The following is a 13,216-nucleotide window of genomic DNA, read 5'->3' as shown; positions in this document are numbered from 1 at the left end:
TTAATTTGAATTTATTGATCTGATAGTTTTGCTTATATTTAATTCGTAGAATTGTTTTTCCAATGCTGGGGGATCAAATCCCAGAACTTGCACACGCTAGGCAAGTGCTCTACCATTGAGCTATACCCCTAGCACTGCAAATACTTGGTTTTATAGTTGTTTAAGAGCAGTATGCTGAGTTCATACCTAGCTTCATGTGGACATGTATTCAGTGTTACAATAAAAAATAATTTTTATAAACATTGGGCATTCATGACAAATGAAAACACAGCCCCATGAAAAGTACAATATTTGATGCTTTTGTCTTCTTCCATGAATAAACTGAATACCTTCTATGTGGCAGTGACTGTGCTAAGTGTTTTGGGTTGGTGAATGAAGACACTATGGTCTTTGCCTCCATGGGCAATCTATGTGGGAGAGCAACCATAGACAGGTAACATCACTAACTATAAATTGAAATAAGTTTTAGAAAGGGAATAAGTAAATTGCTGTGATAGAGAATAACAGCATTGGGGGAGAATACTTAAGCTAAAGATGTGGTCGGTCAGAGAAAATTTTCCAGAGGAAGTGACTTTAAAGCTGAGGTCTCAGGAATGAAAAGGTGAAAAATGTCTGCTGGACACTTTTTTTTTTTTTTAATCACAAAGGAAAAGGGAAGATGAATTCCTCGTGGCTCTCTCCTCAGCCTCCCCAGCTATTCTACTTCAAACAATCAAAAGCCCACAAACACTTCCTATATGACTGTCAATGTACTAAGTTCTACAGGAGAAAAGTGAAACAGCAATTCAGTCTTCAAAGATTAACACACAAAAAGTAACAATTCACAAAACTCAAACCCCAAATTCACATTCAGAGAACAAGAGGAATCTGACTTATAGGTTTTAGAGACTAACAATGTAATTTGTCTGCTCTGCTCTTTGACAGCCTATACTGCCAGTTCTCCTAGAAACAGACACAATCAGATAGATAGACCTAGATTTCTTTATTTCTTTTTCCTTTTTTTTTTTTTTTGGTGGGACTGGGTTTTGAACTCAGGGCTTTGCACTTGCAAAACAGGCACTCAGCTGCTTGAGCCACACCTCCAGTCCGTTTTGCTCCGGTTATTTTGGAGATGGGGGTCTTGTAAACCATTCCCCTTTCAAGCCCCTCAAGTAGCTGGGATTACAGATGTGAGCCAACGACGCCTGGCCAAAATTTCTATCTTGCCACTTCCGCCAGCATAAAGTTTTCTGAGCTTCAGTTTTGCTCACTTGTAAACTGGGCTAACAACACCTAAGCTATAAGTTATTCGGAGCATTAGGTAACATGACTGGAAGCAGAATTAGATACACACAGACTGGGAATCAAGACTAAACTCTACTAATTGCCAGCCAGCAGACCCCAGAAGTTAACTTTCTGAGCCTAGATTAATCTGGCAAATGATACAGGTGGTTGTAAGGACTCACTGAGAACGCACACGGACAGTTTGATACAGGCCTGCCTCATCACACATTCATTTCTGGTTAGATGAAGGCCTCCCTCCAAGTTCTTCACTTGGTGCAGAACTTTCCTAGGAAAGGAAATGAGGCAGACATCGCACGCTCAAAGCCTTTTAACAAAATTTGCTTAGTGCTGACGGTGAGTTGAGCGCTGTCTGGACCGGCCTTCAAAGCTCAGTTTGAAACAGAACGCAAGCGTGACGATACAGGGGAGAGCGCCTCCCTCACTTTTACACCCAGCTCCCCAGCAGCACCTCGACCTTGCGCCCCTTCTCCCTTGGATTTGGGCCCTCGAGGCCTCGGGCCCTCAGGTGCACCGGCTCGCGCGCTCAGGTGCGGCTGCCCCGCTCCCGCGTTCCGGCGCTCAGAGCCGGACCGTACCTGCAGACCACTCCGCTTGTTCCAGGTGAAAATGGACCCCGGGTACCCGCTCAGAGCCAACAGCAGTTCGTGAATCATTCCCACGGCGGTGTGGAGATCCTATGTGACCCCCTCCTCCAGCGTCCCTCCAGGCGGCGAGGGAGAGGACTCCCGGGCTGCACGGTTCGTCCAGAACCCACCGAGCCCGGCGCTTGGGAGGAGACGACGGGGAGCGCGCACTGGGTCGGGCGCGTCCCGGAAGTGAGCCGAGCTCCTCTGGCCTCCAGCTAACTCCGGTCCCGGCGTAGCGGAGGGAAGGCCCCGAAGCCGTCCTCGCGCATGCGCCCTCGGTGCCCGGGCGCCCGCTCGGACTTCCGCTTTGGGAGCTGAGCTGGGCGGCCTGAGAGCCGCGGCTGGGCTGGACCCGAGCGGGTGAGGCTGGCTCCGGGTTAGGGAAGCCAGTGGGTCGCGGGACCACTCGAGTGGAGGGGCGAGCCCAGGGGCTGGCAAGAGGTACCCTCGGGGCGCCCTGGCTGGATCACAGACCCCCGTGGACGGACTGCACTGCATCTCCGCAAGTGACCCGGCCGGAGGGAGCGAAGACAAAGAGGCCGGAACCCTGCAGCCCTCGGAGTCCCTGGCCAGTCCGCGCTGGTTCTCAGGAGACCCACTGCCACTGTCCCTCGGACTCCCATGTCCACAACTCACCTTGACTGTCCCCAAACCCACCGGCCATCGCTCCAGGAACCCAACCAACTCCTCCCGATGCGCGAGCTTTCGCGTCACCAGCTCCCAAACCCTTGCTGAGCGGTCACTTCGTCTGAGGGGAAAACAAAGGCCCGAAATTCAGCACTTGATTTTTGTCCTGGTGGGAATTGATAGTTCAGAGTCCAAGGGGGCGGGGCGGACGCAGCAGGCCTCGGGAAAGGGGCCGCGGAGGTTCGGGGGAGATCGGCTGCGACCCGCTGGATAGAGGCTTTGTGTTGCCTTCATTAGGTTGGTGACTTGTCTTTAGACCCTCCTGAGCTCCAGGTGTCCCATATGGCTCGAACTTACTGTGCGACACTGAGCGCGGGAGTTAAGTGGGATCAGATTTGGGGGAGGTGGGAGACCAGGAGATCGTACTTTGCATTCTCTGCAGCTTCCCTGGGACTGCCCTAGAAGTCGCCCAGAAATGCCGCTTTTGAAAGGTCATTCTTTCTCATTGTTGGCTTGCTGCCCTGAAGATGGTCTACCTCAGATGGCCGCCTGGAGCATATGGGAAGCCAGGCCAGCTCTGGCAAGACTGTAAACATATGAATATATTCGAATCTCTGATAGTGCCATCTCTCTCTGCTCTAGGAAGAAACTCCTCTTACACAGAGCGAGAGACTCACCTGCAGGGGATACTCCCAAGGACATGGGAAGATAGGTGTAAGCCTGGAACCCAGATCCTTGAGTAGAGAGAAGCTGCTTTCTGCTGTGAATGATGGCTAGACCCACTCTGAGAGGGAATGGCTCTAACTCTGAAACCTTCCGACAGCGCTTCAGGAGATTCCATTACCAGGAGGTGGCTGGGCCCCGGGAGGCTTTCACTCAACTCTGGGAACTTTGCTGTCGGTGGCTAAGGCCCGAGGTGCGCACCAAGGAGCAGATTGTAGAATTGTTGGTGCTAGAGCAATTCCTGACTGTCTTACCTGGGGAGATCCAAAATTGGGTACAGGAGCAGTGTCCAGAAAACGGAGAGGAGGCAGTAACTCTGGTGGAAGATTTAGAAAGAGAGCCTGGAAGACCTGGACATTCGGTGAGAAGGGAGGGGGAATTCACCAGTGTGCAATTGGAAAGGGGCAAGCAAGGATAGGGGGCCAATTTAAGGTATAGACAGGCCTAAAGAGGGGCAGTCTCCCACGTACTTCTTTCTGGTCTGGTGATGCTGTGTACTGTCTGTCTGGAGTATAGATAGCTTTTTGGATAGCACTTGTCTGGAAATGCTACCCAGTGTATCTTTATCTTGACTCATCACAATGAGTTTTCTAGGCTTCTCAGTTTCTTAATAAGGAAGAAAGGGACAATGTTTTTTCAGCCTGTAGTTGGTTTAGTATTTTGATATTTTCCTTCTGGAGTTCCAGCTGCTCTAAGCTAATGATTGTGGAATAAGACTCTTGTTTGCTAGAACCACCCCAGAAGGATGATCTCTTTTGGGCTATTAAATAATCTTCTCTGGAAATGCCCCTCATTATGACCTTGCAGTGACAATTAATGGGGGTTGTTTCTAGGTCCCAGTCTCTGTGAAGGGGCAGGAAGTGCGCTCGGAGAAGATGACACCCCTGAAATCATCACCAGAGTTATTAAGTGTTCAGCAAGAGTCAGTGGAACCTCAACCCAGGGGTGTATCCAAGAAAGAGAGGGCAAGAAGCCCAGACCTGGGACCACAGGAGCCAAAGGAGAAGCTCAGACCTTTTCAAAGGAGCGGTGAGGAATAGATTCATATGGGAAGATAGAGTGCCATTCTGAGTTGGGAGAAGGGCTGGGAATAGGGTTGGGAATAGGGAGTGGGAAAGGGATTTTAGGAGTAAGTGAAACTTATAGACTGTGTGGGTTCTGGGATGTCCTGAAGACCTGTAGTTTAGCCCTCTGGTATTTTCTCTTTTGGTAAGTCTGCTAGAGAATGGCTGCCTTGTTTTTATTAGTATTGGAACTATTTTATTTCTCCTTGGTAATGATAGTAAGTCACTGTTTTCTAGATAAAATTCTTTTCTATCCTTTTGGTTGTTTTCTTTTTCCAGATTAAACATATTTATTTCATTATGCTTTACCCCATAATCTACATTCTTTAGACCTAAGTTTTTGTTATCCTCTCCTCTGGAACTTTTAAGTTTTCCATATATGTTAATTGTGAAGTACTGAATTATATGTATCATTCCAGTGAGGGTCTGTAAGGTAGAGATTGAGTCAGCATTTTTCTTAGAAACGTTGCATCATCTTTCAGTATAGCCAAACTTATGATGATATGAATTTTGCTCACCTGGTAACTACCAGGGCTCTTATAGCTTATTCTTATTCTTATTCTTGTATTTGATTCTGTAGAACTTATTTTTCTTCTTCGTACTCTATTGAACTCCATTTTGTGTTTTTTTTTTTCTCTGATTATATCAATTAAAACTTGTTGAGGTTGTTTTGAATTCTGATCTTATCATACAAGTTTGATAATGGTCTCTGTTTCATCATCTAGAAGAAAACACTGGACCTCACACACAGACTTGTAGAATTAATCCATTTTTGAACACCACTGTGTACTCAACACTTTACAGGGTTTTCTGCAATAAGAAAAGAACTTACAATATGATTGAGAGCACAACAGCAAACTATTAAGTATGTGCTGAACTGAACTGACTATATCAAAACAATGAAAAGTAATGCTTTGGTTAGCTGTGTGCATACTATAGAGGACTGGCAGTATGTAGATTGAGGGAAGGCTGTATGGAAGGCCTCCTGAGAGTACTGGCAAGTAAAGCTTCTCCAGGGATGGGTTGATTTTGGATAGGAGAAAGGAAGTTAAAGGAAAGGCACAGAGTGGTGAATAAAAGTACACTGTGTTCTGGAGAAATGTCTTAACAGAAATGGACAGTGCATGCTAAACACTAAGGTTAAGGTTCAACAGCATAGTGTGTGAGCCAGGGAAACAGAAGCTTGAAATTCAGTTGCACAGTGATTGATATAATTATGTGGGTATGAGAGGATTAGGGGTCTGGACTTGGATGGTGGTCGTAGGAATGGACAGGAAGGATGTACTGAGGCAAATACCTGCAGAATGATGTCTGACTGAGTGTGAGGGAAAGTCAAGCTGAAGACAGTTTCCTCTCCCCTTCCTTAAATTCCTAGAGAATTGAGTTTAATTCTTTTGCCCCATAAAAAGAGCAATAGGAAACAGGAGGTGACTATTCTAGCAGTCTAGGACCTGGGAGGGGTAGGCAGCAACATGGAATAGAATTATCTGCTCTGAACTATGCTCTGGAAAATAAAATATTTCTCATCTTTTGAGATTTCCTACATTTTCCCTGTTCTTCAACCCACTGAACTTTCTGAATGCTTTCCCTAGATCCTTCCTTTATAATCTTTTGAAGAAAAAAAGGCAGGACTGAATTTAGAGATCTTTTTAAATTAATCAGTCCAAACATGTTCCCTTTGTTTGCTTCCCTGCAAGCAGGATTTCCATTTCCTAAATCCGGTGTGGTCTCCAGGTTGGAGCAAGGAGAGACATGGATCCCAGATCTTCTGGGCTCCAAGGAGAAGGAAGTCCCAGGAGGCAGCCACCCAGGAAGCAGACGAGCTCATGCTGATCTGTTACCACCCAAGAGAGAGCAAAGAAGCTGGCTGGAACAGGATCACTGGGGTTTTGAGGATGAGAAGGTGGCAGGAGTGCACTGGGGCTATGAAGAGACCAGAACTCTCCTTGCAATTCTCAGCCAGACTGAGTTTTATGAGGCGCTCCGAAACTGTCATCGAAACAGCCAAGTGTATGGGGCTGTGGCTGAGAGGCTCCGGGAGTACGGTTTCCTCCGCACCTTGGAACAGTGTCGAACCAAATTCAAAGGTCTTCAGAAAAGCTATCGGAAAGTCAAGAGTGGTCATCCACCCGAGACCTGCCCCTTCCTTGAAGAGATGGAAGCCCTGATGAGTGCCCAGGTCATTGCCCTGCCCATTAATGGCCTGAAAGAGGCAGCCTCTCATTCTGGCTTGGTAGGAAGTGATGCTGAAACTGAGGAGCCAGGGCAAGGAGTCTGGCAGCATGAGGGAACAGAAGAGGCTGTGGCTGAGGAGTCTGAAGGTGACGAAATGGACCTGGAGGTCAGCACTCAGGACCCTAACAACTCAACTGCACCTGTCTTGTTCCGAAGCCCAAGTGGTAAGAAGCTTCTCTTGGAGTTTTGGGATCAGAGTTAGGGAACAGTGACACTGGATGTGGAGCCAGGCAGCTTACTGTCACCTGCCCACTTAAATGGGAAACAAAGGTATTTCTCAATTCCTATGTATTCCACTTTCTTTTGTGGGAAAATCAGTGATAATATAGTAAGGAATAGAATTTTCTTTTTATTTTGCAGTGCTATGGATTGGAACATAGGACCTTACACCTGCTAGGAAAGTGCTCTACCATTGAACTACATCCCCAGACCTAGATTTAGATTTTTGAAAGAAATAAGTCCAGAAAATTCAAGAGTGTCTTCAAAAGTAGTATCATTTATTTTTTTATTTAAAATATTTTTTATTACAAGATTGCAGGCTAAAAAATAATTGTGGTACTTTTTTTTCCTCCATTCCTTTTCCTTTTTCATCAGCAACATGAATATAGGTAAATCATAAATGTTGCTTATGGACTGAACACTATCATTTTTATCATCTTCATTCTTTTCATTTTTTTCTGCCTTCTGATTCTTTAGTTCTCTTTTATTCACAGTAAGTGGAAGACAATAGAAGAAAATTACTGTTCAGCTGGTTCTCTGCTGGGAAGACTATTTGAGTCTCCTTCCCTCTACCTTGGGTACCTTCGGGGAGCAGAGAATATAATCATCCTGATTATATCCTGAAAGTACTGCCCAAGTGGGGGACCTGCAATACTAGCATGTGTTCAGGCCAGAAGATAGTTTGCTCTTGCTTTTTTCCTCATTCTGGCTCCTGCCAGTCTTTCACACCATGAATAAGGTGCATGACTATGAGGTCCTCATCTTGTACTCTTCAGGCCTTCAACTGTTGTTGAGCTTGCTTAATTGAGGTCATAGCAAATGAGAAAAGGCATGATAGGGATTTGGCAGTAGTGTGATTGTTTAAAAGAAGCAGTTCTTTGGAGGTTTTAAGCCATTCTGTGTGAAACTGAATTCATAAGGAAATAGGGCCAGTGGAAAATGATCGAAGAAGTTAAGAGTGACACATTGTGGCTAGCAGCAATTAATTGTGAGTCTTCTTTTCCTGACCATTGATCAGAATTCCAGAAAAACTACTAAAAGGAAGCATCTTATGTGCTTGTCTCAGTATCCATAATTATTTCAGTGATCAGGTGGAAAGGTTTTTTTTTTTATGGCTAAATAGAATTTATAAAGTTCTCTGTGAAATTGCTAAAGGATACAGAAGAGCAAAACATTCTATAGTGAGATTACATAGATTTTGGAAAGACAAAGTATTTTTACTTTTTAATCTAGGAGCCTAAATTTAGTTGATCTTTTTCCTTCCTTTCCTTCCCTCTCTCCCTCCAGCCCTCTTTTTTTCTTTCTTTTCACTCTTGAATGGAACCTATGGCCATATGCGTACTAAGCATAAACTCTACCACTGAGCTGTATATACCCTCAGCCTGAGTGATTTTTCTTGAGGAGGGGACAGAACTGAGGAATTGCAGCTGTAAAGCTCAGGATTGAGTGGTGCTGAAATTTCTTTTCTGGTGGCAGGTGTTCACTGGGGCTATGAAGAGACCAAGACTTACCTTGCAATTCTTAGTGAGACTCAATTTTACGAAGCCCTCCGGAACTGTCACCGTAACAGCCAGTTATATGGAGCAGTAGCTAAGAGGTTATGGAAATATGGCTTTCTAAGGACTCCAGAGCAGTGTCGAACCAAATTTAAAAGCCTACAGAACAGCTATCGCAAAGTCAAGAATGGCCAAGCACCAGAGACCTGCCCCTTTTTTGAAGAGATGGATGCCTTGGTAAGTGCTCGGGTTGCTGCCCCATCCAGTGATGGCCTGGAAGAGGAGGCAGCTTCTTGCTCTACTCAGGAAGCCAGTGAGGCTGAAGTTGAGAAACAAGCTGAGGATACAGAAGAGTCCTCAGAGGGAGATTCTGATGATGATGAAGAAGATACTGAGATACCCCCAGGATCTGTTATAACCCGTGCTCCAGTCTTATTCCAGAGCCCCAGTGGTAAGATTCTTTCACTTCTTATGGTATAAATAGCAAAAGAGAGGGTAAAGGATTTAGTAGAAAAACCATCAGGTTGGGAACTGGCCCCTCTACTTTCATGGATTCTTCTTGTCTACCTTATATCTTCCCCATGTTTCCTGTCTATCAAAGCAGCTCAGTGAAAGGATATAAATTATTGTTGACTTGCTTCATCACACTACAGCATTGTTCTGAGAGAGATGAACTCAAGGCCTTGTGCTTGCTAAGCAAGTGCTCTACCACTGGAGCCACACCCGCAGCCCTTAGTTGCAAACTTTGTAAAGTTTGAACCCTGGGTTCAATTCCTAGCATGGCAAAAACAAAACTATGTTGATGTAAATGAGGTGCTGTGTGAAGTACTTACCACAGTGCCTGGGAACACAGTAGGTACTCAATAAATAATAGTCTTCACTTCCATTCTTTTAAACCAGCATTCTTTAAGGAGGTTCCATGGAACACCAATTCCATGAGACAATGTATTCTACTGAAAAATGACTAGGTTTAATGGGCTGCTGGTGGATCACACCTGCAATCTAGCTACTTGGGAGACTTAAGTTTGGGAGGACTACAGTTCAAGGCCAGCCTGGGCAAATGGTTTGAGAGACTCCCAGTTCCAAAATAACCAAAGCAAAATGGATTGGAGGGGAGGTTCAAAAGCACCTGTTTTGCAGGTGTGAAGCCCTCAGTTCAAACCCCAGTCCCATAAAAAAAAAACAAAAAACAAAAACTAGTTTTGAGAAATACTAAATAGCCCTCTTGGAGTCTCACAATACACATTTACCATATTGAAAGTTCTGAGACTTCAGTTAATTTAGTAAATCTTCTCTATTTCATGGAACATGTCATAAGAGTAGGTTTCTGGATGGAGATACTGCTTTAGGGGGTACGTACATAGGCTGGCACTCAGCATTCTTTTACACTTAGGTTTCATGCAGAGACTCTGGGATCTAAATTAAAATGAAACATTTGAATGAGTGTGACTTCTCATAGACGAGGCCCAAAGAAGCCTGGTATTTGGTTCTTAGAGTGTTAAAAAGTTGCCTTAGCAGAAAGGCATTAGAGTACATGCCTTAGGAACATTTAATGATTATCTTTTCCATGAGCAAAGAAAATGTTTTAGAGAGACACTTCTAGCAAAGTTTTTCTTTTAAAAGGCCTTTTGTTCTTTGAAAGATGCTAAGTATTTTTCTACTCTGTTTTATTTCCAACATACATTGGAATTTGAGGGGAAGGGGACTCATGAAAACTTTCTGAATATACAAGATTCCTAAAGAGTGTTCCTGGGCATTTCCTTCTAACCCCTTTAGCATTGGCAAAGAACCTGAACAAGAATAACCAGGCAGGCCTGAGGTGGAGCAATAGCACTCATAGAAAGTATCTTCCTATAAAAGTGTGGTGATCATTTTATCTAAAATCTGGTGAGTTTTCCTTACTGTACAGAGAGTATTTTCTGAAGATGCTAGATATTCAGGAAGAATTAAAAGAATAGATTATCCAGCTTATGTAGATGAGAAGTGTGATACATTACTAGGTAGGGAAGTAAAATATTGGAATTTTAATAATTTCAATGTAATAGTAATTTGGGAGTCAAGAGCTTCCTAATTTTTTAATAGAATGGTTCTATGACTTAAAAATGTTGCACTTTATAGTTCTTCATCCTCAACCATCTAATGTGATAACTTTAGTTTCTCCCAGGTTTTGCGTTGTCCTGGCATGTACAATTAAGGAAATGGTTAACTTTTAAAATTCTATTCTTATATCAGGTTTTGAGGCTGGATTTAACAATAAAGAGAATCCAAAACGAGATATTTCTGAGGAAGTACAACTGCACAGGACATTACTTGCAAGGTCTGAAAGGAAAATTCCCCGTCATCGTCATCAAGGTAAAGGTAGTGAAAGTGAATCAGAAAGACAGTGGGAAAAAACTCCAGGGGGAAAAAGAGGAAAACTGACATTCCCAGAGAAGAGTTTAGGTAAAGTCCTAAGTCATCAGAGACCATGCTTGGGAGAGAGATCATATAAATATCTCAGATGTGGCAAAAGCTTTGGCTCCAAATCCCATCTCATGCATCAGATATCCCACCAAGTAGAAAATCCATATAAATGTGCCGACTGTGGGAAAAGCTTCAATCGGAGTGCACGCCTCATTAGACACCGGAGAATCCACACTGGAGAGAAGCCTTATAAGTGTCTTGACTGTGGGAAAAGTTTCCGTGACAGTTCAAATTTCATCACCCATCGGAGAATCCACACAGGAGAGAAACCTTATCAGTGCGGTGAGTGTGGAAAACGCTTCAATCAGAGCTCAAGCCTTATAATTCACCAGAGAACCCACACAGGAGAAAAGCCCTATCAATGTGAAGAGTGTGGAAAAAGCTTCAATAACAGTTCTCATTTCAGTGCACATCGGCGGATTCACACAGGAGAGAGGCCCCATGTGTGTTCTGATTGTGGAAAGAGTTTCAGTAAGAGTTCAGACTTACGTATACATCACAGAACACATACAGGAGAGAAACCTTATGGATGTCATGACTGTGGCAAGTGCTTCACTAAAAGCTCTGCCCTTAATAAACACCGAGAAATCCATACACGAGAAAAGCTTCTGTCACAGTCAGCACCTAAGCAAGCCCCTGAGAATCTGTAAAGGAAAGAGCCTCAATAAATGTATTGTTTGGAAGGTCTTCCAGTAGTGAGATCCCTGTCCTAATCTGGTTTAGGAAGCACTCCTTAGGATTTATGCCATTGTTTGCTCCTTATGTTTCTCCTGTATCTAGTGTCAATTTGTAGTCATTTTACAAATGAGATTTCAGTCCCTCTCCTTGCCTGTATCTGAACTGATGGATAGCATCTTTTTCCTATTAGTGCCTATGTTGTTTCCTTAACAGAGAGGACATGATAGATGGACAAAGGACATTCATAGATCCTATGAATTTGATATGCATCCTTTTCTCATCCTGTCATTTAGCTCCATTTCAACTGGAAAAACCCATCAGCAGCATTTCAGGGAGAAATTGTGTGACTGTGCTCACTAAGTGGGTCTAGCTTTTCTTTATACAATAATGGAAATACTGGAAAGAGTGACCACTTAAGCCTTTCCTCAGAATGATGTGTTTGTCAGGGATAGTCTTAAAAAAGTTTAATGATCACCTTAGTTCTGCCCTATGAATCATCTTATCAAGAACCAGGTGTTCTATACAGGGAAACAACATAAACCTTGTAGAAACACTGGATCTCTTAGTTTCCTCCAAGTCCTAGAAGAATTGAAATAGAATACTGCATTTACAGGATCTAGTTTGATTTTCTTTCTTTCCCATCATCTGAATTTCATTTGTCCCTTGTGGACTAGAAACTCAAAGTGCAAGCCAGGTGGATGTAACAGGGAAAGAAGATAAACCTGCCAATTTGGAATCCTCCATACTCCAAATATCTAGAATAGTATTATGTACCCTATGGGTGCTCGATACCAATCTGCAATGAGCGGAACCACTGCCATGTTCCCTGTATGGGGAAAACAGACCACTTTTTCCCTAATGGCAGGGAAGATGGGAATATGTTTGGTCAGTGGAGCTGCCAACACACACACATTCAGCTGTATATAACTGAAAGCAGCTCTTTTTATTATTTTTTTATCTAAAAGCAGCTCTTTACACACAAGTATAATTACTGATCTTTACAATCACATAGTATTGAATTAAATGCTCATATATTCATAGTAGTATGACAAGCCCGGTATAGCACAAGTTAAACAGACCCTGTTCTTATTTTTATAAACATAAAGAGATAATATGTGGACAAATAAGTGCAAGTGTACAGCTGCAATCGTTTTAGAGAAACTTAGAAAGCTAGGTAGTAATGCTGTGCATAAATGTTAAGGTCCAATGCATTAGCGAGTGCTGTAAGAAAAATCGGGAGGTATTTTCTCCAGGAAGCAGGACTTGTTCAAGGGAGGGAAGGTAACTGGGTAAACAGGGTGGATTAGCTTTCTAAAACTCATAAAATTGACCACTAGGTGGATGAGAAATGGGAAAATGGGGAAGCAAAGGGCAAAGGATAGAGAGTAAGGAAAGTCAGATAAGGACTGAAGCATCAAAAACACTGGCAATATGGGCTGGGCGGTACGCAGATAATCACCTTAGCTGAAATGGAGTGCCAGAACAGACCACAATGCGGCCACTTGTCAGCAGTAAACCAGCTACTGTGCTATTTTACGAGGAAACAACTGGCTAGCAATGGGAGAAAATGAGAAGTTTTAGGGGACAAGCCCCTTTGGGAGACAAACATTAAGAAACTATTATCTGTTGAACATACTTCAGTGGGCAAAACAGAAGACAAACATGGCCAGATGTGGAAGACCTGGGATAAATAACTTTCACATTCTTATTTAATTACAACCCTGTGGCTGGAATGAGGTCTGGGAAAGTAATAGGGAAAAATATTCTATAATTCACAGCTGACTCAGATAGATATTAATTA

The 13,216-nt window shown here is 43.5% G+C and overlaps 2 protein-coding genes across 10 annotated transcripts in view; one reads left to right on the top strand and one right to left on the bottom strand.

The window, feature by feature from the left end:
• The window catches only part of Tubgcp4 (tubulin gamma complex component 4), a 45,451-nt gene extending 43,344 nt beyond the window's left edge, over positions 1-2,107 (bottom strand). For 4 of the 7 annotated variants that reach the window (XR_012445437.1, XR_012445438.1, XR_012445436.1 and 1 more), the window contains exon 1: positions 1,860-2,104. Coding sequence is in view for 4 of the 7 variants with exons in the window: in XM_020178902.2 (XP_020034491.1) it covers positions 1,860-1,937 (78 nt within the window). In the remaining 3 variants the exon portion in view is untranslated. Of the gene's footprint in view, positions 1-1,859 lie in introns of all 7 variants that reach the window. The other 3 variants (XM_020178904.2, XM_020178906.2, XM_020178903.2) reach the window with 3 other exon arrangements.
• A 76-nt stretch (positions 2,108-2,183) lies between these two features.
• On the top strand, positions 2,184-11,424 carry Zscan29 (zinc finger and SCAN domain containing 29). 3 transcript variants are annotated; one of them, XM_074065823.1, is made up of 6 exons: positions 2,184-2,270; positions 3,180-3,621; positions 4,094-4,289; positions 6,025-6,723; positions 8,255-8,725; positions 10,507-11,424. In XM_074065823.1, the coding sequence occupies exons 2-6, from the start codon at positions 3,304-3,306 to the stop codon at positions 11,385-11,387; spliced, it is 2,565 nt and encodes an 854-aa protein (XP_073921924.1). In that variant the 5' UTR covers positions 2,184-2,270; positions 3,180-3,303; the 3' UTR covers positions 11,388-11,424. The 3 variants fall into 3 exon arrangements, with proteins under 3 accessions (XP_073921924.1, XP_073921923.1, XP_073921925.1); XM_074065822.1 differs by lacking the exon at positions 2,184-2,270 and adding an exon at positions 2,720-2,834; XM_074065824.1 differs by lacking the exon at positions 2,184-2,270 and having other exon boundaries at positions 2,720-3,453.
• Positions 11,425-13,216: the final 1,792 nt, after the last annotated feature.

Source organism: Castor canadensis, chromosome 2 (genome assembly GCF_047511655.1).
Source record: "Castor canadensis chromosome 2, mCasCan1.hap1v2, whole genome shotgun sequence".
In the NCBI taxonomy this organism is placed as follows: domain Eukaryota; kingdom Metazoa; phylum Chordata; class Mammalia; order Rodentia; family Castoridae; genus Castor; species Castor canadensis.
Note: the sequence above shows the minus strand (reverse complement) of the source record. Positions and strands in the feature narration are given on the sequence as shown.

What these genes read in the sequence shown, in the direction of transcription:
- Zscan29 (XM_074065823.1), top strand. Translation starts at nt 3,304, where the DNA reads ATGATGGCTAGACCCACTCTGAGAGGGAATGGCTCTAACTCTGAAACC. An exon ending in CTTGTTCCGAAGCCCAAGTG is followed by an intron (nt 6,724 to 8,254) that starts GTAAGAAGCTTC and finishes TTCTGGTGGCAG; the next exon opens with GTGTTCACTGGGGCTATGAA. An exon ending in CTTATTCCAGAGCCCCAGTG is followed by an intron (nt 8,726 to 10,506) that starts GTAAGATTCTTT and finishes TTCTTATATCAG; the next exon opens with GTTTTGAGGCTGGATTTAAC.